We start from the raw sequence: 24,638 nt of genomic DNA, 5'->3' as shown, positions 1-24,638 counted from the left end.
ATCGCGATCGATTGGTGACCACTGCTTTAGAGGTTAAGACTGAGGGAGGGGGGGGGGGGGGGGGGGGTTCTACTAAGCTAACATATGCAATTGTTTTAAATTGGGTCATACATATATAAAAAATGATATATATTAAAATTATGAAACATTACATTTGGCCTTACTGCTATTAGCCCAGAGAAGCACTTTGAATAACAGATTCATACATGGAACAACAGATAGGCCCCCCCCCCAAAAAAAACTTTAAAGGAAGTTCTGAAATATCTGTCCTATATCAGAGATATAAAAAAGATCAGGAAACTATTTTATTTTTGACACATATTGAACCCCTTGGGTGTCCTAGAGCAACACAACATACATGCACGTGTTCGTGAGAGACTCACCTTCCCACAGAGGGGTCATATTAGCATGTAGCCTACAGACGTTTTTGTGAGAAGACTGATTTTTCCGGATGTCTCCTGATCTGACAAACACAGCTATTAGCTCGGCCACCCAGATATATCTCTAGGATTTTTTTGCATTATGTTAATTCCATTTCCATGTGGCCGGGGTAATTGACTCAAGAGGGTTAAGAGCAAATTAAAAAAGAGTCTATAAGTTTGAAACCTAACTGCCAAACACGTCAAACACCCTTTGGCCCTTTCAGGGCTCCGACTTAGGTAGTCCCAAATGGCACCCTATTCCCTATATAGTGCACTACTTTGGCCAGAGCTTGATGGGCTGGTTAAAACTAGTGCACCAAATATGGAAAAAAAAGGTGCCATTTGATGCACACTTTAAAATAAAAGGAATAGCTGCACACTCAAGTACACTACATGACCAAAAGTATGTGGACACCTGCTTGTCCAACATCTCATTCCAAAATCATGGGTATTAATATGGATTTGGTTCCCCCCTTAGCTGCTACAAAAGCCTCCACTCTTCTGGGAAGGCTTTCCACTAGATGTTGGAACATTGCTGCTACAACAGCCTCCACTCTTCTGGGAAGGCTTTCCACTAGATGTTGGAACATTGCTGCTATAACAGCCTCCACTCTTCTGGGAAGGCTTTCCACTAGATGTTGGAACATTGCTGCTATAACAGCCTCCACTCTTCTGGGAAGGCTTTCCACTAGATGTTGGAACATTGCTGCTATAACAGCCTCCACTCTTCTGGGAAGGCTTTCCACTAGATGTTGGAACATTGCTGCTATAACAGCCTCCACTCTTCTGGGAAGGCTTTCCACTAGATGTTGGAACATTGCTGCCTGGACTTGCTTCCATTCGGGCACTGATGTTGGGCGATTAGGCCTGGCTCGAAGTCGGCATTCCAATTCATCCCAAAGGTGTTCGATGGGGTTGAGGTCAGGGCTCTGTGCAGGTCAGTCAAGTTCTTCCACACCGATCTCGAACAAACCATTTCTGTATAGATCTAGCTTTGTGCACGGGGGCATTGTCATACTGGAACAGGAAAGGGCCTTCCCCAAACTGTTGCCACAACGTTGGAAGCACAGAAATGTCTAGAATATCATTGTATGCTGTAGCTTTAAGATTTCCCTTCACTGGAACTAAGGGGCCTGAACCATGAAAAACAGCCCCAGACCATTATTCCTCCTCCACCAAACTTTACAGTTGTCTGTATGCATAGGGGCAGGTAGTGTTCTCCTGGCATCCTCCAAACCCAGATTCGTCCGTCAGACTGCCAGATGGTGAAGCGTGATTCATCACTCCAGAGAATGCGTTTCCACTGCTCCAGAGTCCAATGGCGGCGAGCTTTACACCACTCCAGCCGACGCTTGGCATTGCGCATAGTGATATTAGGCTTGTGTGCGGCTGCTCGGCCATGGAAACCCTTTTCCTAAAGGTCCCGACTAACAGTTCTTGTGCTGACGTTGCTCCTAGAGGCAGTTTGGAACTCGGTAGTGAGTTTTGCAACCGAGGACAGACGATTTGTACACGCTATGTGCTTCAGCACTCGCTTGTCCCGTTCTGTGAGCTTGTGTGGCCTACCACTTTGCTGTTGAGCCGTTGTTGCTCCTAGACGTTTCCACATCACAATATCAGGACTTACAGTTGACCGGGGGCAGCTCTAGCAGGGCAGAAATTTGACGAACTGACTTGTTGGAAAGGTGGCATCCTATGACGGTGCCACGTTGAAAGTCACTGAGCTCTTCAGTACGGGCCATTCTACTGCCAATGTTTGTCTATGGAGATTGCATGGCTGTGTGCTACATGTTATATAACTGTCAGGAACGGGTGTGGCTGAAATAGTGAAATCCACTCATTTGAAGGGGTGTCCACATACACTATCTATACAAAATTATCTCTGATGCAACGTTAAAGCTGTCAACGATAAAGCTGCTTCATCAGGGCACCATTCAACGTTAAAGCTGTCAACGATAAAGCTGCTTCATCAGGGCATCATTTGAGGCGGAGCCTAAGTCTGTCTGAAAATGCTGATGTTCTTCCCTGATTTTACAGACTCCCCTGAGCAACATACACACACACACACACACACACACACACACACACACACACACACACACACACACACACACACACACACACACACACACACACACACACACTGAGAGACATTTATCTATCAGATTAAACAGTCCATAACCAGGCTTAGATTTATCTGATATCAGAACAAATACGACTTAGTGCTTTTATAAAACCCTGTGAAACCCCAACCACCGGGTCCACCCGTAGTATAGTGACTAACAGCCTCAACGGCCAATCCAAGTGTCACTTCCTCCTTCGTTGACGAATCAGACGGCGAGTTCCTACTCAACAGACGAATCATAAAATTTTTTTTAAAAAAGTGATTTGATCAAAGTTTGAGTTCCTCGATGTCGTCGTCGAAGGAAGCAATGGCTCGTACGGTCGGCCTGCTCTCGGTCACGTTGAGGGAGGAAAGGAAGGGTGCTGGGGACTTGGGCTCAAAGGGGAAAAAGCCTTCTCTGCAGTTGCGGGGCCCGGTGAGGGTGGAAGTGTGAGGGCTAAGGAGGACGTCTGGGGGGCTGTCGGAGATCGGGGAGGGGCTAGATGGGGGGCCAAACAGCTGCTGCAACAAAGTGGACTTCCTCTCCTTTCCCGGGCCTGGTCCTAGTCCTCCTCTCCCCTTCCCTCTCTCTGACCGCCCCAGCAGCGCGTCCAGAGCCGAGGGCGGGGGAGGGGTCGGGAAGCCTGTACCCCCTCGTGGGGCCGGCCGCCCAAAGGACGGGGCGTAGCTACCGAAAGCCAGGTCCTCGTTTGAGTTCTGAGCCCTCACCCCTCTCCTCCCAGTCCCTGTCCCCGCCCCTGGACCCAAACCGCTCTCTTCCCCCCCTCGCCCTGACTTGCCCCCCTCCCTGCTCCCCGCCTCCCCACGCAGAACGCTCATCTCCTCCGGCTCAGTGAAGCTGAAGACGGAAGGTTTCTGGTTCCGTGGGTCGGAGAACCGTGGAGGAGAACGTGCAGTGGAACCTGAGCTAGACTCCAGGGGTTCTGGGTCAACCTCGTAGAACAACCCGGCGTTCTGGGGGGGCTCGTTCTTCTTGTCAATTTCCCTCAGCTTTGCCAATAGCTGCTCCTTCCTGCGAAGCTCTGCCTCCGCCACTTCCTGACTGGCTAGCGCCTCTTGGTTCCGCCTCGCAACCTCTTCCAGGACTTGGCCACGCCTCTTCCTGTTCTCTTCCTCCTTATGGATCCGCCTCTTCCTCTCCTCCTCCTCTTTCTCCCAGCCTGTGGTGAGACAGAGACATATGGATCAGGATGTGTTTATACGTGCTGGTCAGAGTACGTTCAGGATATGGTTATACGTGTTGGTCAGAGTACGTTCAGGATGTGTTTATACGTGGTGGTCAGAGTACGTTCAGGATGTGTTTTATACGTGGTGGTCGGGGTACGTTCAGGATGTGTTTATACGTGGTGGTCGGAGTACGTTCAGGATGTGTTTATACGTGGTGGTCGGAGTACGTTCAGGATGTGTGGTGGTCAGAGTACGTTCAGGATGTGTTTATACGTGTTGGTCAGAGTACGTTCAGGATGTGGTTATACGTGCTGGTCAGAGTACGTTCAGGATGTGTTTATACGTGGTGGTGCTGGTCAGGGTACGTTCAGGATGTGTGGTGGTCAGAGTACGTTCAGGATGTGTTTATACGTGGTGGTCGGAGTACGTTCAGGATGTGTGCTGGTCAGAGTACGTTCAGGATGTGTTTATACGTGGTGGTGCTGGTCAGAGTACGTTCAGGATGTGTTTATACGTGGTGGTCGGAGTACGTTCAGGATGTGTGGTGGTCGGAGTACGTTCAGGATATGGTTATACGTGCTGGTCAGAGTACGTTCAGGATGTGTTTATACGTGGTGGTGCTGGTCAGAGTACGTTCAGGATGTGTTTATACGTGGTGGTGCTGGTCAGGGTACGTTCAGGATGTGTTTATACGTGGTGGTGCTGGTCAGGGTACGTTCAGGATGTGTTTATACGTGGTGGTGCTGGTCAGGGTACGTTCAGGATGTGTTTATACGTGGTGGTGCTGGTCAGGGTACGTTCAGGATGTGTTTATAGGTGGTGGTGTTGTGGTTGTAGTTCTCTCACCGTCTTTCAGTCTCTTGTTCTTTTCCTCAAGTGTGTCCAACTCCGGGTCAATCCTCTGCTTCTCCCTCTCTCTCTCCTTCTGTACACTCTCTCGGTCCTCTCTCTCCTTTCTCTCCTCAGTCTCCTTCGGCCTTCGCTCTCCTATGTCAACCTCCTGTCCAGAGAAGGAGAGAAAGGGAGAGAGGAAGAGAGGACATCCATCAACAAGCTGTTCAAAACCAGTGGGAACGGTTACATTTTTTCCTTTTTAATTCTATATTATAGGAGGTAGCAGCCTATCAGATTGGAGGAGTGGCTTATTGGAGGCATGGCTTTCTGATAGTTATTTTTGGTAACCCGTTAGCGTAAATGTTTTTGTACACTGAAAATTAAAGTGTTCCATAAACATGTATATTACACATTCTAATATAATATGAATAATATTAACATCGCTGATTACATACAGTAATAGAGTGGTAACTATTCCAACATTGTGATTTGCATAGGAACTCATATACCTCTGTTAGCATCATAGGCTCTTGAGGAACTCATGTACCTCTGTTAGCATCATAGGCTCTTGAGGAACTCATATACCTCAGTTAGCATCATAGGCTCTTGAGGAACTCATATACCTCAGTTAGCATCATAGGCTCTTGAGGAACTCATATACCTCTGTTAGCATCATAGGCTCTTGAGGAACTCATATACCTCTGTTAGCATCATAGGCTCTTGAGGAACTCATATACCTCTGTTAGCATCATAGGCTCTTGAGGAACTCATGTACCTCTGTTAGCATCATAGGCTCTTGAGGAACTCATATACCTCAGTTAGCATCATAGGCTCTTGAGGAACTCATATACCTCTGTTAGCATCATAGGCTCTTGAGGAACTCCTAATTTTATTTTTAAATTTAACCTTTATTTAACTAGGCATAACTGCTATAGCCTACCACCATCTGAATGGTTATGGGTCTGAATTAATAACTGCTATAGTCTACCACCATCTGAATGGGTCTGAATTAATAACTGCTATAGTCTACCACCATCTGAATGGTTATGGGTCTGAATTAATAACTGCTATGGTCTACCACCATCTGAATGGGTCTGAATTAATAACTGCTATAGTCTACCACCATCTGAATGGGTCTGAATTAATAACTGTTATAGTCTACCACCATCTGAATGGTTATGGGTCTGAATTAATAACTGTTATAGTCTACCACCATCTGAATGGTTATGGGTCTGAATTAATAACTGCTATAGTCTACCACCATCTGAATGGGTCTGAATTAATAACTGCTATAGTCTACCACCATCTGAATGGGTCTGAATTAATAACTGCTATAGCCTACCACCATCTGAATGGTTATGGGTCTGAATTAATAACTGTTACAGTCTACCACCATCTGAATGGTTATGGGTCTGAATTAATAACTGCTATAGTCTACCACCATCTGAATGGTTATGGGTCTGAATTAATAACTGCTATAGTCTACCACCATCTGAATGGGTCTGAATTAATAACTGCTATAGTCTACCACCATCTGAATGGTTATGGGTCTGAATTAATAACTGCTATAGTCTACCACCATCTGAATGGGTCTGAAATAATAACTGCTATAGTCTACCACCATCTGAATGGTTATGGGTCTGAATTAATAACTGCTATAGTCTACCACCATCTGAATGTGTCTGAATTAATAACTGCTATAGTCTACCACCATCTGAATGGGTCTGAATTAATTAACTGCTATAGTCTACCACCATCTCAATGGGGCTGAATTAATAACTGCTATAGTCTACCACCATCTGAATGGGTCTGAATTAATAACTGCTATAGTCTACCACCATCTGAATGGTTATGGGTCTGAATTAATAACTGTTATAGTCTACCACCATCTGAATGGGTCTGAATTAATAACTGCTATAGTCTACCACCATCTGAATGGGTCTGAATTAATAACTGCTATAGTCTACCACCATCTGAATGGGTCTGAATTAATAACTGTTATAGTCTACCACCATCTGAATGGTTATGGGTATGAATTAATAACTGTTATAGTCTACCACCATCTGAATGGGTCTGAATTAATAACTGTTATAGTCTACCACCATCTGAATGGTTATGGGTCTGAATTAATAACTGTTATAGTCTACCACCATCTGAATGGTTATGGATCTGAATTAATAACTGCTATAGTCTACCACCATCTGAATGGGTCTGAATTAATAACTGTTATAGTCTACCACCATCTGAATGGTTATGGGTCTGAATTAATAACTGTTATAGTCTACCACCATCTGAATGGTTATGGGTCTGAATTAATAACTGCTATAGTCTACCACCATCTGAATGGGTCTGAATTAATAACTGCTATAGTCTACCACCATCTGAATGGGTCTGAATTAATAACTGCTATAGCCTACCACCATCTGAATGGTTATGGGTCTGAATTAATAACTGTTACAGTCTACCACCATCTGAATGGTTATGGGTCTGAATTAATAACTGCTATAGTCTACCACCATCTGAATGGGTCTGAATTAATAACTGTTATAGTCTACCACCATCTGAATGGTTATGGGTCTGAATTAATAACTGCTATAGTCTACCACCATCTGAATGGGTCTGAATTAATAACTGCTATAGTCTACCACCATCTGAATGGTTATGGGTCTGAATTAATAACTGTTATAGTCTACCACCATCTGAATGGTTATGGGTCTGAATTAATAACTGCTATAGTCTACCACCATCTGAATGGGTCTGAATTAATAACTGTTATAGTCTACCACCATCTGAATGGGTCTGAATTAATAACTGCTATAGTCTACCACCATCTGAATGGGTCTGAATTAATAACTGCTATAGTCTACCACCATCTGAATGGGTCTGAATTAATAACTGCTATAGTCTACCACCATCTCAATGGGGCTGAATTAATAACTGCTATAGTCTACCACCATCTGAATGGGTCTGAATTAATAACTGCTATAGTCTACCACCATATGAATGGTTATGGGTCTGAATTAATAACTGTTATAGTCTACCACCATCTGAATGGGTCTGAATTAATAACTGCTATAGTCTACCACCATCTGAATGGGTCTGAATTAATAACTGCTATAGTCTACCACCATCTGAATGGGTCTGAATTAATAACTGTTATAGTCTACCACCATCTGAATGGTTATGGGTATGAATTAATAACTGTTATAGTCTACCACCATCTGAATGGGTCTGAATTAATAACTGTTATAGTCTACCACCATCTGAATGGTTATGGGTCTGAATTAATAACTGTTATAGTCTACCACCATCTGAATGGTTATGGGTCTGAATTAATAACTGCTATAGTCTACCACCATCTGAATGGGTCTGAATTAATAACTGTTATAGTCTACCACCATCTGAATGGGTCTGAATTAATAACTGCTATAGTCTACCACCATCTGAATGGGTCTGAATTAATAACTGCTATAGTCTACCACCATCTGAATGGGTCTGAATTAATAACTGCTATAGTCTACCACCATCTCAATGGGGCTGAATTAATAACTGCTATAGTCTACCACCATCTGAATGGGTCTGAATTAATAACTGCTATAGTCTACCACCATCTGAATGGTTATGGGTCTGAATTAATAACTGTTATAGTCTACCACCATCTGAATGGGTCTGAATTAATAACTGCTATAGTCTACCACCATCTGAATGGGTCTGAATTAATAACTGCTATAGTCTACCACCATCTGAATGGGTCTGAATTAATAACTGTTATAGTCTACCACCATCTGAATGGTTATGGGTATGAATTAATAACTGTTATAGTCTACCACCATCTGAATGGGTCTGAATTAATAACTGTTATAGTCTACCACCATCTGAATGGTTATGGGTCTGAATTAATAACTGTTATAGTCTACCACCATCTGAATGGGTCTGAATTAATAACTGTTATAGTCTACCACCATCTGAATGGTTATGGGTCTGAATTAATAACTGTTATAGTCTACCACCATCTGAATGGTTATGGGTCTGAATTAATAACTGCTATAGTCTACCACCATCTGAATGGGTCTGAATTAATAACTGCTATAGTCTACCACCATCTGAATGGGTCTGAATTAATAACTGCTATAGCCTACCACCATCTGAATGGTTATGGGTCTGAATTAATAACTGCTATAGTCTACCACCATCTGAATGGGTCTGAATTAATAACTGCTATAGTCTACCACCATCTGAATGGGTCTGAATTAATAACTGCTATAGCCTACCACCATCTGAATGGTTATGGGTCTGAATTAATAACTGTTACAGTCTACCACCATCTGAATGGTTATGGGTCTGAATTAATAACTGCTATAGTCTACCACCATCTGAATGGGTCTGAATTAATAACTGTTATAGTCTACCACCATCTGAATGGTTATGGGTCTGAATTAATAACTGCTATAGTCTACCACCATCTGAATGGGTCTGAATTAATAACTGCTATAGTCTACCACCATCTGAATGGGTCTGAATTAATAACTGCTATAGTCTACCACCATCTCAATGGGGCTGAATTAATAACTGCTATAGTCTACCACCATCTGAATGGGTCTGAATTAATAACTGCTATAGTCTACCACCATCTGAATGGTTATGGGTCTGAATTAATAACTGTTATAGTCTACCACCATCTGAATGGGTCTGAATTAATAACTGCTATAGTCTACCACCATCTGAATGGGTCTGAATTAATAACTGCTATAGTCTACCACCATCTGAATGGGTCTGAATTAATAACTGTTATAGTCTACCACCATCTGAATGGTTATGGGTATGAATTAATAACTGTTATAGTCTACCACCATCTGAATGGGTCTGAATTAATAACTGTTATAGTCTACCACCATCTGAATGGTTATGGGTCTGAATTAATAACTGTTATAGTCTACCACCATCTGAATGGTTATGGGTCTGAATTAATAACTGCTATAGTCTACCACCATCTGAATGGGTCTGAATTAATAACTGTTATAGTCTACCACCATCTGAATGGGTCTGAATTAATAACTGCTATAGTCTACCACCATCTGAATGGGTCTGAATTAATAACTGCTATAGTCTACCACCATCTGAATGGGTCTGAATTAATAACTGCTATAGTCTACCACCATCTCAATGGGGCTGAATTAATAACTGCTATAGTCTACCACCATCTGAATGGGTCTGAATTAATAACTGCTATAGTCTACCACCATCTGAATGGTTATGGGTCTGAATTAATAACTGTTATAGTCTACCACCATCTGAATGGGTCTGAATTAATAACTGCTATAGTCTACCACCATCTGAATGGGTCTGAATTAATAACTGCTATAGTCTACCACCATCTGAATGGGTCTGAATTAATAACTGTTATAGTCTACCACCATCTGAATGGTTATGGGTCTGAATTAATAACTGTTATAGTCTACCACCATCTGAATGGTTATGGGTCTGAATTAATAACTGTTATAGTCTACCACCATCTGAATGGGTCTGAATTAATAACTGTTATAGTCTACCACCATCTGAATGGTTATGGGTCTGAATTAATAACTGTTATAGTCTACCACCATCTGAATGGTTATGGGTCTGAATTAATAACTGCTATAGTCTACCACCATCTGAATGGGTCTGAATTAATAACTGCTATAGTCTACCACCATCTGAATGGGTCTGAATTAATAACTGCTATAGCCTACCACCATCTGAATGGTTATGGGTCTGAATTAATAACTGTTACAGTCTACCACCATCTGAATGGTTATGGGTCTGAATTAATAACTGCTATAGTCTACCACCATCTGAATGGGTCTGAATTAATAACTGTTATAGTCTACCACCATCTGAATGGTTATGGGTCTGAATTAATAACTGCTATAGTCTACCACCATCTGAATGGGTCTGAATTAATAACTGCTATAGTCTACCACCATCTGAATGGTTATGGGACTGAATTAATAACTGCTATAGTCTACCACCATCTGAATGGGTCTGAAATAATAACTGCTATAGTCTACCACCATCTGAATGGTTATGGGTCTGAATTAATACCTGCTATAGTCTACCACCATCTGAATGGGTCTGAATTAATAACTGCTATAGTCTACCACCATCTGAATGGGTCTGAATTAATAACTGCTATAGTCTACCACCATCTCAATGGGGCTGAATTAATAACTGCTATAGTCTACCACCATCTGAATGGGTCTGAATTAATAACTGCTATAGTCTACCACCATCTGAATGGTTATGGGTCTGAATTAATAACTGTTATAGTCTACCACCATCTGAATGGGTCTGAATTAATAACTGCTATAGTCTACCACCATCTGAATGGGTCTGAATTAATAACTGCTATAGTCTACCACCATCTGAATGGGTCTGAATTAATAACTGTTATAGTCTACCACCATCTGAATGGTTATGGGTATGAATTAATAACTGTTATAGTCTACCACCATCTGAATGGGTCTGAATTAATAACTGTTATAGTCTACCACCATCTGAATGGTTATGGGTCTGAATTAATAACTGTTATAGTCTACCACCATCTGAATGGTTATGGATCTGAATTAATAACTGCTATAGTCTACCACCATCTGAATGGGTCTGAATTAATAACTGTTATAGTCTACCACCATCTGAATGGTTATGGGTCTGAATTAATAACTGTTATAGTCTACCACCATCTGAATGGTTATGGGTCTGAATTAATAACTGCTATAGTCTACCACCATCTGAATGGGTCTGAATTAATAACTGTTATAGTCTACCACCATCTGAATGGGTCTGAATTAATAACTGCTATAGTCTACCACCATCTGAATGGGTCTGAATTAATAACTGCTATAGTCTACCACCATCTGAATGGGTCTGAATTAATAACTGCTATAGTCTACCACCATCTCAATGGGGCTGAATTAATAACTGCTATAGTCTACCACCATCTGAATGGGTCTGAATTAATAACTGCTATAGTCTACCACCATCTGAATGGTTATGGGTCTGAATTAATAACTGTTATAGTCTACCACCATCTGAATGGGTCTGAATTAATAACTGCTATAGTCTACCACCATCTGAATGGGTCTGAATTAATAACTGCTATAGTCTACCACCATCTGAATGGGTCTGAATTAATAACTGTTATAGTCTACCACCATCTGAATGGTTATGGGTATGAATTAATAACTGTTATAGTCTACCACCATCTGAATGGGTCTGAATTAATAACTGTTATAGTCTACCACCATCTGAATGGTTATGGGTCTGAATTAATAACTGTTATAGTCTACCACCATCTGAATGGGTCTGAATTAATAACTGTTATAGTCTACCACCATCTGAATGGTTATGGGTCTGAATTAATAACTGTTATAGTCTACCACCATCTGAATGGTTATGGGTCTGAATTAATAACTGCTATAGTCTACCACCATCTGAATGGGTCTGAATTAATAACTGCTATAGTCTACCACCATCTGAATGGGTCTGAATTAATAACTGCTATAGTCTACCACCATCTGAATGGGTCTGAATTAATAACTGTTATAGTCTACCACCATCTGAATGGTTATGGGTATGAATTAATAACTGTTATAGTCTACCACCATCTGAATGGGTCTGAATTAATAACTGTTATAGTCTACCACCATCTGAATGGTTATGGGTCTGAATTAATAACTGTTATAGTCTACCACCATCTGAATGGTTATGGGTCTGAATTAATAACTGCTATAGTCTACCACCATCTGAATGGGTCTGAATTAATAACTGTTATAGTCTACCACCATCTGAATGGGTCTGAATTAATAACTGCTATAGTCTACCACCATCTGAATGGGTCTGAATTAATAACTGCTATAGTCTACCACCATCTGAATGGGTCTGAATTAATAACTGCTATAGTCTACCACCATCTCAATGGGGCTGAATTAATAACTGCTATAGTCTACCACCATCTGAATGGGTCTGAATTAATAACTGCTATAGTCTACCACCATCTGAATGGTTATGGGTCTGAATTAATAACTGTTATAGTCTACCACCATCTGAATGGGTCTGAATTAATAACTGCTATAGTCTACCACCATCTGAATGGGTCTGAATTAATAACTGCTATAGTCTACCACCATCTGAATGGGTCTGAATTAATAACTGTTATAGTCTACCACCATCTGAATGGTTATGGGTATGAATTAATAACTGTTATAGTCTACCACCATCTGAATGGGTCTGAATTAATAACTGTTATAGTCTACCACCATCTGAATGGTTATGGGTCTGAATTAATAACTGTTATAGTCTACCACCATCTGAATGGGTCTGAATTAATAACTGCTATAGCCTACCACCATCTGAATGGTTATGGGTCTGAATTAATAACTGTTACAGTCTACCACCATCTGAATGGTTATGGGTCTGAATTAATAACTGCTATAGTCTACCACCATCTGAATGGGTCTGAATTAATAACTGTTATAGTCTACCACCATCTGAATGGTTATGGGTCTGAATTAATAACTGCTATAGTCTACCACCATCTGAATGGGTCTGAATTAATAACTGCTATAGTCTACCACCATCTGAATGGTTATGGGTCTGAATTAATAACTGCTATAGTCTACCACCATCTGAATGGGTCTGAAATAATAACTGCTATAGTCTACCACCATCTGAATGGTTATGGGTCTGAATTAATAACTGCTATAGTCTACCACCATCTGAATGGGTCTGAATTAATAACTGCTATAGTCTACCACCATCTGAATGGGTCTGAATTAATAACTGCTATATTCTACCACCATCTCAATGGGGCTGAATTAATAACTGCTATAGTCTACCACCATCTGAATGGGTCTGAATTAATAACTGCTATAGTCTACCACCATCTGAATGGTTATGGGTCTGAATTAATAACTGTTATAGTCTACCACCATCTGAATGGGTCTGAATTAATAACTGCTATAGTCTACCACCATCTAAATGGGTCTGAATTAATAACTGCTATAGTCTACCACCATCTGAATGGGTCTGAATTAATAACTGTTATAGTCTACCACCATCTGAATGGTTATGGGTATGAATTAATAACTGTTATAGTCTACCACCATCTGAATGGGTCTGAATTAATAACTGTTATAGTCTACCACCATCTGAATGGTTATGGGTCTGAATTAATAACTGTTATAGTCTACCACCATCTGAATGGTTATGGATCTGAATTAATAACTGCTATAGTCTACCACCATCTGAATGGGTCTGAATTAATAACTGTTATAGTCTACCACCATCTGAATGGTTATGGGTCTGAATTAATAACTGTTATAGTCTACCACCATCTGAATGGTTATGGGTCTGAATTAATAACTGCTATAGTCTACCACCATCTGAATGGGTCTGAATTAATAACTGTTATAGTCTACCACCATCTGAATGGGTCTGAATTAATAACTGCTATAGTCTACCACCATCTGAATGGGTCTGAATTAATAACTGCTATAGTCTACCACCATCTGAATGGGTCTGAATTAATAACTGCTATAGTCTACCACCATCTCAATGGGGCTGAATTAATAACTGCTATAGTCTACCACCATCTGAATGGGTCTGAATTAATAACTGCTATAGTCTACCACCATCTGAATGGTTATGGGTCTGAATTAATAACTGTTATAGTCTACCACCATCTGAATGGGTCTGAATTAATAACTGCTATAGTCTACCACCATCTGAATGGGTCTGAATTAATAACTGTTATAGTCTACCACCATCTGAATGGGTCTGAATTAATAACTGTTATAGTCTACCACCATCTGAATGGTTATGGGTATGAATTAATAACTGTTATAGTCTACCACCATCTGAATGGGTCTGAATTAATAACTGTTATAGTCTACCACCATCTGAATGGTTATGGGTCTGAATTAATAACTGTTATAGTCTACCACCATCTGAATGGGTCTGAATTAATAACTGTTATAGTCTACCACCATCTGAATGGTTATGGGTCTGAATTAATAACTGTTATAGTCTACCACCATCTGAATGGTTATGGGTCTGAATTAATAACTGCTATAGTCTACCACCATCTGAATGGGTCTGAATTAATAACTGCTATAGTCTACCACCATCTGAATGGGTCTGAATTAATAACTGCTATAGCCTACCACCATCTGAATGGTTATGGGTCTGAATTAATAACTGTTACAGTCTACCACCATCTGAATGGTTATGGGTCTGAATTAATAACTGCTATAGTCTACCACCATCTGAATGGGTCTGAATTAATAACTGTTATAGTCTACCACCATCTGAATGGTTATGGGTCTGAATTAATAACTGCTATAGTCTACCACCATCTGAATGGGTCTGAATTAATAACTGCTATAGACTACCACCATCTGAATGGTTATGGGTCTGAATTAATAACTGTTATAGTCTACCACCATCTGAATGGTTATGGGTCTGAATTAATAACTGCTATAGTCTACCACCATCTGAATGGGTCTGAATTATTAACTGCTATAGTATACCACCATCTGAATGGGTCTGAATTAATAACTGCTATAGTCTACCACCATCTGAATGGGTCTGAATTAATAACTGCTATAGTCTACCACCATCTGAATGGGTCTGAATTAATAACTGCTATAGTCTACCACCATCTGAATGGTTATGGGTCTGAATTAATAACTGCTATAGTCTACCACCATCTGAATGGGTCTGAATTAATAACTGCTATAGTCTACCACCATCTGAATGGTTATGGGTCTGAATTAATAACTGTTATAGTCTACCACCATCTGAATGGGTCTGAATTAATAACTGCTATAGTCTACCACCATCTGAATGGGTCTGAATTAATAACTGTTATAGTCTACCACCATCTGAATGGGTCTGAATTAATAACTGTTATAGTCTACCACCATCTGAATGGTTATGGGTCTGAATTAATAACTGTTATAGTCTACCACCATCTGAATGGTTATGGATCTGAATTAATAACTGCTATAGTCTACCACCATCTGAATGGGTCTGAATTAATAACTGCTATAGTCTACCACCATCTGAATGGGTCTGAATTAATAACTGTTATAGTCTACCACCATCTGAATGGTTATGGGTATGAATTAATAACTGTTATAGTCTACCACCATCTGAATGGGTCTGAATTAATAACTGTTATAGTCTACCACCATCTGAATGGTTATGGGTCTGAATTAATAACTGTTATAGCCTACCACCATCTGAATGGTCATGGGTCTGAATTAATAACTGCTATAGTCTACCACCATCTGAATGGGTCTGAATTAATAACTGTTATAGCCTACCACCATCTGAATGGGTCTGAATTAATAACTGCTATAGTCTACCACCATCTGAATGGGGCTAAATTAATAACTGCTATTGTCTACCACCATCTGAATGGGTCTGAATTAATAACTGTTATAGCCTACCACCATCTGAATGGTTATGGGTCTGAATTAATAACTGCTATAGTCTACCACCATCTGAATGGGTCTGAATTAATAACTGCTATAGTCTACCACCATCTGAATGGTTATGGGTCTGAATTAATAACTGTTATAGTCTACCACCATCTGAATGGGTCTGAATTAATAACTGCTATAGTCTACCACCATCTGAATGGTTATGGGTCTGAATTAATAACTGCTATAGTCTACCACCATCTGAATGGTTATGGGTTTGAATTAATAACTGCTATAGTCTACCACCATCTGAATGGGTCTGAATTAATAACTGTTATAGTCTACCACCATCTGAATGGGTCTGAATTAATAACTGTTATAGTCTACCACCATCTGAATGGTTATGGGTCTGAATTAATAACTGCTATAGTCTACCACCATCTGAATGGGTCTGAATTAATAACTGCTATAGTCTACCACCATCTGAATGGTTATGGGTCTGAATTAATAACTGTTATAGTCTACCACCATCTGAATGGGTCTGAATTAATAACTGCTATAGTCTACCACCATCTGAATGGGTCTGAATTAATAACTGCTATAGTCTACCACCATCTGAATGGTTATGGGTCTGAATTAATAACTGTTATAGTCTACCACCATCTGAATGGTTATGGATCTGAATTAATAACTGCTATAGTCTACCACCATCTGAATGGGTCTGAATTAATAACTGCTATAGTCTACCACCATCTGAATGGGTCTGAATTAATAACTGCTATAGTCTACCACCATCTGAATGGTTATGGGTCTGAATTAATAACTGCTATAGTCTACCACCATCTGAATGGGTCTGAATTAATAACTGTTATAGTCTACCACCATCTGAATGGGTCTGAATTAATAACTGTTATAGTCTACCACCATCTGAATGGGTCTGAATTAATAACTGCTATAGTCTACCACCATCTGAATGGTTATGGGTCTGAATTAATAACTGTTATAGTCTACCACCATCTGAATGGTTATGGATCTGAATTAATAACTGCTATAGTCTACCACCATCTGAATGGGTCTGAATTAATAACTGCTATAGTCTACCACCATCTGAATGGGTCTGAATTAATAACTGTTATAGCCTACCACCATCTGAATGGGTCTGAATTAATAACTGTTATAGTCTACCACCATCTGAATGGGTCTGAATTAATAACTGTTATAGTCTACCACCATCTGAATGGGTCTGAATTAATAACTGCTATAGTCTACCACCATCTGAATGGGTCTGAATTAATAACTGTTATAGTCTACCACCATCTGAATGGTTATGGGTCTGAATTAATAACTGCTATAGTCTACCACCATCTGAATGGGTCTGAACTAATAACTGATATAGTCTACCACCATCTGAATGGTTATGGGTCTGAATTAATAACTGTTATAGTCTACCACCATCTGAATGGGTCTGAATTAATAACTGTTATAGTCTACCACCATCTGAATGGGTCTGAATTAATAACTGCTATAGTCTACCACCATCTGAATGGGTCTGAATTAATAACTGCTATAGTCTACCACCATCTGAATGGGTCTGAATTAATAACTGTTATAGTCTACCACCATCTGAATGGTTATGGGTATGAATTAATAACTGTTATAGTCTACCACCATCTGAATGGGTCTGAATTAATAACTGTTATAGTCTACCACCATCTGAATGGTTATGGGTCTGAATTAATAACTGTTATAGTCTACCACCATCTGAATGGTTATGGATCTGAATTAATAACTGCTATAGTCTACCACCATCTGAATGGGTCTGAATTAATAACTGTTATAGTCTACCACCATCTGAATGGTTATGGGTCTGAATTAATAACTGTTATAGTCTACCACCATCTGAATGGTTATGGGTCTGAATTAATAACTGCTATAGTCTACCACCATCTGAATGGGTCTGAATTAATAACTGTTATAGTCTACCACCATCTGAATGGGTCTGAATTAATAACTGCTATAGTCTACCACCATCTGAATGGGTCTGAATTAATAACTGCTATAGTCTACCACCATCTGAATGGGTCTGAATTAATAACTGCTATAGTCTACCACCATCTCAATGGGGCTGAATTAATAACTGCTATAGTCTACCACCATCTGAATGGGTCTGAATTAATAACTGCTATAGTCTACCACCATCTGAATGGTTATGGGTCTGAATTAATAACTGTTATAGTCTACCACCATCTGAATGGGTCTGAATTAATAACTGCTATAGTCTACCACCATCTGAATGGGTCTGAATTAATAACTGCTATAGTCTACCACCATCTGAATGGGTCTGAATTAATAACTGTTATAGTCTACCACCATCTGAATGGTTATGGGTATGAATTAATAACTGTTATAGTCTACCACCATCTGAATGGGTCTGAATTAATAACTGTTATAGTCTACCACCATCTGAATGGTTATGGGTCTGAATTAATAACTGTTATAGTCTACCACCATCTGAATGGGTCTGAATTAATAACTGTTATAGTCTACCACCATCTGAATGGTTATGGGTCTGAATTAATAACTGTTATAGTCTACCACCATCTGAATGGTTATGGGTCTGAATTAATAACTGCTATAGTCTACCACCATCTGAATGGGTCTGAATTAATAACTGCTATAGTCTACCACCATCTGAATGGGTCTGAATTAATAACTGCTATAGTCTACCACCATCTGAATGGGTCTGAATTAATAACTGTTATAGTCTACCACCATCTGAATGGTTATGGGTATGAATTAATAACTGTTATAGTCTACCACCATCTGAATGGGTCTGAATTAATAACTGTTATAGTCTACCACCATCTGAATGGTTATGGGTCTGAATTAATAACTGTTATAGTCTACCACCATCTGAATGGTTATGGGTCTGAATTAATAACTGCTATAGTCTACCACCATCTGAATGGGTCTGAATTAATAACTGTTATAGTCTACCACCATCTGAATGGGTCTGAATTAATAACTGCTATAGTCTACCACCATCTGAATGGGTCTGAATTAATAACTGCTATAGTCTACCACCATCTGAATGGGTCTGAATTAATAACTGCTATAGTCTACCACCATCTCAATGGGGCTGAATTAATAACTGCTATAGTCTACCACCATCTGAATGGGTCTGAATTAATAACTGCTATAGTCTACCACCATCTGAATGGTTATGGGTCTGAATTAATAACTGTTATAGTCTACCACCATCTGAATGGGTCTGAATTAATAACTGCTATAGTCTACCACCATCTGAATGGGTCTGAATTAATAACTGCTATAGTCTACCACCATCTGAATGGGTCTGAATTAATAACTGTTATAGTCTACCACCATCTGAATGGTTATGGGTATGAATTAATAACTGTTATAGTCTACCACCATCTGAATGGGTCTGAATTAATAACTGTTATAGTCTACCACCATCTGAATGGTTATGGGTCTGAATTAATAACTGTTATAGTCTACCACCATCTGAATGGGTCTGAATTAATAACTGCTATAGCCTACCACCATCTGAATGGTTATGGGTCTGAATTAATAACTGTTACAGTCTACCACCATCTGAATGGTTATGGGTCTGAATTAATAACTGCTATAGTCTACCACCATCTGAATGGGTCTGAATTAATAACTGTTATAGTCTACCACCATCTGAATGGTTATGGGTCTGAATTAATAACTGCTATAGTCTACCACCATCTGAATGGGTCTGAATTAATAACTGCTATAGTCTACCACCATCTGAATGGTTATGGGTCTGAATTAATAACTGCTATAGTCTACCACCATCTGAATGGGTCTGAAATAATAACTGCTATAGTCTACCACCATCTGAATGGTTATGGGTCTGAATTAATAACTGCTATAGTCTACCACCATCTGAATGGGTCTGAATTAATAACTGCTATAGTCTACCACCATCTGAATGGGTCTGAATTAATAACTGCTATATTCTACCACCATCTCAATGGGGCTGAATTAATAACTGCTATAGTCTACCACCATCTGAATGGGTCTGAATTAATAACTGCTATAGTCTACCACCATCTGAATGGTTATGGGTCTGAATTAATAACTGTTATAGTCTACCACCATCTGAATGGGTCTGAATTAATAACTGCTATAGTCTACCACCATCTAAATGGGTCTGAATTAATAACTGCTATAGTCTACCACCATCTGAATGGGTCTGAATTAATAACTGTTATAGTCTACCACCATCTGAATGGTTATGGGTATGAATTAATAACTGTTATAGTCTACCACCATCTGAATGGGTCTGAATTAATAACTGTTATAGTCTACCACCATCTGAATGGTTATGGGTCTGAATTAATAACTGTTATAGTCTACCACCATCTGAATGGTTATGGATCTGAATTAATAACTGCTATAGTCTACCACCATCTGAATGGGTCTGAATTAATAACTGTTATAGTCTACCACCATCTGAATGGTTATGGGTCTGAATTAATAACTGTTATAGTCTACCACCATCTGAATGGTTATGGGTCTGAATTAATAACTGCTATAGTCTACCACCATCTGAATGGGTCTGAATTAATAACTGTTATAGTCTACCACCATCTGAATGGGTCTGAATTAATAACTGCTATAGTCTACCACCATCTGAATGGGTCTGAATTAATAACTGCTATAGTCTACCACCATCTGAATGGGTCTGAATTAATAACTGCTATAGTCTACCACCATCTCAATGGGGCTGAATTAATAACTGCTATAGTCTACCACCATCTGAATGGGTCTGAATTAATAACTGCTATAGTCTACCACCATCTGAATGGTTATGGGTCTGAATTAATAACTGTTATAGTCTACCACCATCTGAATGGGTCTGAATTAATAACTGCTATAGTCTACCACCATCTGAATGGGTCTGAATTAATAACTGTTATAGTCTACCACCATCTGAATGGGTCTGAATCAATAACTGTTATAGTCTACCACCATCTGAATGGTTATGGGTATGAATTAATAACTGTTATAGTCTACCACCATCTGAATGGGTCTGAATTAATAACTGTTATAGTCTACCACCATCTGAATGGTTATGGGTCTGAATTAATAACTGTTATAGTCTACCACCATCTGAATGGGTCTGAATTAATAACTGTTATAGTCTACCACCATCTGAATGGTTATGGGTCTGAATTAATAACTGTTATAGTCTACCACCATCTGAATGGTTATGGGTCTGAATTAATAACTGCTATAGTCTACCACCATCTGAATGGGTCTGAATTAATAACTGCTATAGTCTACCACCATCTGAATGGGTCTGAATTAATAACTGCTATAGCCTACCACCATCTGAATGGTTATGGGTCTGAATTAATAACTGTTACAGTCTACCACCATCTGAATGGTTATGGGTCTGAATTAATAACTGCTATAGTCTACCACCATCTGAATGGGTCTGAATTAATAACTGTTATAGTCTACCACCATCTGAATGGTTATGGGTCTGAATTAATAACTGCTATAGTCTACCACCATCTGAATGGGTCTGAATTAATAACTGCTATAGACTACCACCATCTGAATGGTTATGGGTCTGAATTAATAACTGTTATAGTCTACCACCATCTGAATGGTTATGGGTCTGAATTAATAACTGCTATAGTCTACCACCATCTGAATGGGTCTGAATTATTAACTGCTATAGTATACCACCATCTGAATGGGTCTGAATTAATAACTGCTATAGTCTACCACCATCTGAATGGGTCTGAATTAATAACTGCTATAGTCTACCACCATCTGAATGGGTCTGAATTAATAACTGCTATAGTCTACCACCATCTGAATGGTTATGGGTCTGAATTAATAACTGCTATAGTCTACCACCATCTGAATGGGTCTGAATTAATAACTGCTATAGTCTACCACCATCTGAATGGTTATGGGTCTGAATTAATAACTGTTATAGTCTACCACCATCTGAATGGGTCTGAATTAATAACTGCTATAGTCTACCACCATCTGAATGGGTCTGAATTAATAACTGTTATAGTCTACCACCATCTGAATGGGTCTGAATTAATAACTGTTATAGTCTACCACCATCTGAATGGTTATGGGTCTGAATTAATAACTGTTATAGTCTACCACCATCTGAATGGTTATGGATCTGAATTAATAACTGCTATAGTCTACCACCATCTGAATGGGTCTGAATTAATAACTGCTATAGTCTACCACCATCTGAATGGGTCTGAATTAATAACTGTTATAGTCTACCACCATCTGAATGGTTATGGGTATGAATTAATAACTGTTATAGTCTACCACCATCTGAATGGGTCTGAATTAATAACTGTTATAGTCTACCACCATCTGAATGGTTATGGGTCTGAATTAATAACTGTTATAGCCTACCACCATCTGAATGGTCATGGGTCTGAATTAATAACTGCTATAGTCTACCACCATCTGAATGGGTCTGAATTAATAACTGTTATAGCCTACCACCATCTGAATGGGTCTGAATTAATAACTGCTATAGTCTACCACCATCTGAATGGGGCTAAATTAATAACTGCTATTGTCTACCACCATCTGAATGGGTCTGAATTAATAACTGTTATAGCCTACCACCATCTGAATGGTTATGGGTCTGAATTAATAACTGCTATAGTCTACCACCATCTGAATGGGTCTGAATTAATAACTGCTATAGTCTACCACCATCTGAATGGTTATGGGTCTGAATTAATAACTGTTATAGTCTACCACCATCTGAATGGGTCTGAATTAATAACTGCTATAGTCTACCACCATCTGAATGGTTATGGGTCTGAATTAATAACTGCTATAGTCTACCACCATCTGAATGGTTATGGGTTTGAATTAATAACTGCTATAGTCTACCACCATCTGAATGGGTCTGAATTAATAACTGTTATAGTCTACCACCATCTGAATGGGTCTGAATTAATAACTGTTATAGTCTACCACCATCTGAATGGTTATGGGTCTGAATTAATAACTGCTATAGTCTACCACCATCTGAATGGGTCTGAATTAATAACTGCTATAGTCTACCACCATCTGAATGGTTATGGGTCTGAATTAATAACTGTTATAGTCTACCACCATCTGAATGGGTCTGAATTAATAACTGCTATAGTCTACCACCATCTGAATGGGTCTGAATTAATAACTGCTATAGTCTACCACCATCTGAATGGTTATGGGTCTGAATTAATAACTGTTATAGTCTACCACCATCTGAATGGTTATGGATCTGAATTAATAACTGCTATAGTCTACCACCATCTGAATGGGTCTGAATTAATAACTGCTATAGTCTACCACCATCTGAATGGGTCTGAATTAATAACTGCTATAGTCTACCACCATCTGAATGGTTATGGGTCTGAATTAATAACTGCTATAGTCTACCACCATCTGAATGGGTCTGAATTAATAACTGTTATAGTCTACCACCATCTGAATGGGTCTGAATTAATAACTGTTATAGTCTACCACCATCTGAATGGGTCTGAATTAATAACTGCTATAGTCTACCACCATCTGAATGGTTATGGGTCTGAATTAATAACTGTTATAGTCTACCACCATCTGAATGGTTATGGATCTGAATTAATAACTGCTATAGTCTACCACCATCTGAATGGGTCTGAATTAATAACTGCTATAGTCTACCACCATCTGAATGGGTCTGAATTAATAACTGTTATAGCCTACCACCATCTGAATGGGTCTGAATTAATAACTGTTATAGTCTACCACCATCTGAATGGGTCTGAATTAATAACTGTTATAGTCTACCACCATCTGAATGGGTCTGAATTAATAACTGCTATAGTCTACCACCATCTGAATGGGTCTGAATTAATAACTGTTATAGTCTACCACCATCTGAATGGTTATGGGTCTGAATTAATAACTGCTATAGTCTACCACCATCTGAATGGGTCTGAACTAATAACTGATATAGTCTACCACCATCTGAATGGTTATGGGTCTGAATTAATAACTGTTATAGTCTACCACCATCTGAATGGGTCTGAATTAATAACTGCTATAGTCTACCACCATCTGAATGGTTATGGGTCTGAATTAATAACTGCTATAGTCTACCACCATCTGAATGGTTATGGGTCTGGATTAATAACTGCTTTAGTCTACCACCATCTGAATGGTTATGGGTCTGAATTAATAACTGCTATAGTCTACCACCATCTGAATGGGTCTGAATTAATAACTGATAGTCTACCACCATCTGAATGGTTATGGGTCTGAATTAATAACTGCTTTAGTCTACCACCATCTGAATGGGTCTGAATTAATAACTGCTATAGTCTACCACCATCTGAATGGGTCTGAATTAATAACTGATATAGTCTACCACCATCTGAATGGTTATGGGTCTGAATTAATAACTGTTATAGTCTACCACCATCTGAATGGTTATGGGTCTGAATTAATACCTGCTATAGTCTACCACCATCTGAATGGTTATGGTCTGAATTAATAACTGCTATAGTCTACCACCATCTGAATGGGTCTGAATTAATAACTGCTATA

At 39.4% G+C, this 24,638-nt stretch overlaps 1 protein-coding gene across 2 annotated transcripts in view; it reads right to left on the bottom strand.

Annotated features, from left to right (window-relative positions):
• Positions 1 to 253: 253 nt before the first annotated feature.
• lca5 (lebercilin LCA5) overlaps positions 254 to 24,638 on the bottom strand; it is an 87,558-nt gene continuing 63,173 nt past the window's right edge. For both annotated transcript variants that reach the window (XM_055873433.1, XM_055873434.1), the window contains exons 9-10: positions 4,561 to 4,714; positions 254 to 3,707 (exon numbers count right to left, since the gene is read on the bottom strand). In XM_055873433.1, the coding sequence (XP_055729408.1) occupies positions 2,815 to 3,707; positions 4,561 to 4,714 (1,047 nt within the window). In that variant the 3' untranslated portion in view covers positions 254 to 2,814. The remainder of the gene's footprint in view (positions 3,708 to 4,560; positions 4,715 to 24,638) is intronic.

This window comes from Salvelinus fontinalis, chromosome 20 (assembly GCF_029448725.1).
Source record: "Salvelinus fontinalis isolate EN_2023a chromosome 20, ASM2944872v1, whole genome shotgun sequence".
Taxonomy (NCBI): domain Eukaryota; kingdom Metazoa; phylum Chordata; class Actinopteri; order Salmoniformes; family Salmonidae; genus Salvelinus; species Salvelinus fontinalis.
The sequence above is the reverse complement of the archived record's forward strand: the minus strand, read 5'-3'. Positions and strand labels throughout refer to the sequence as shown.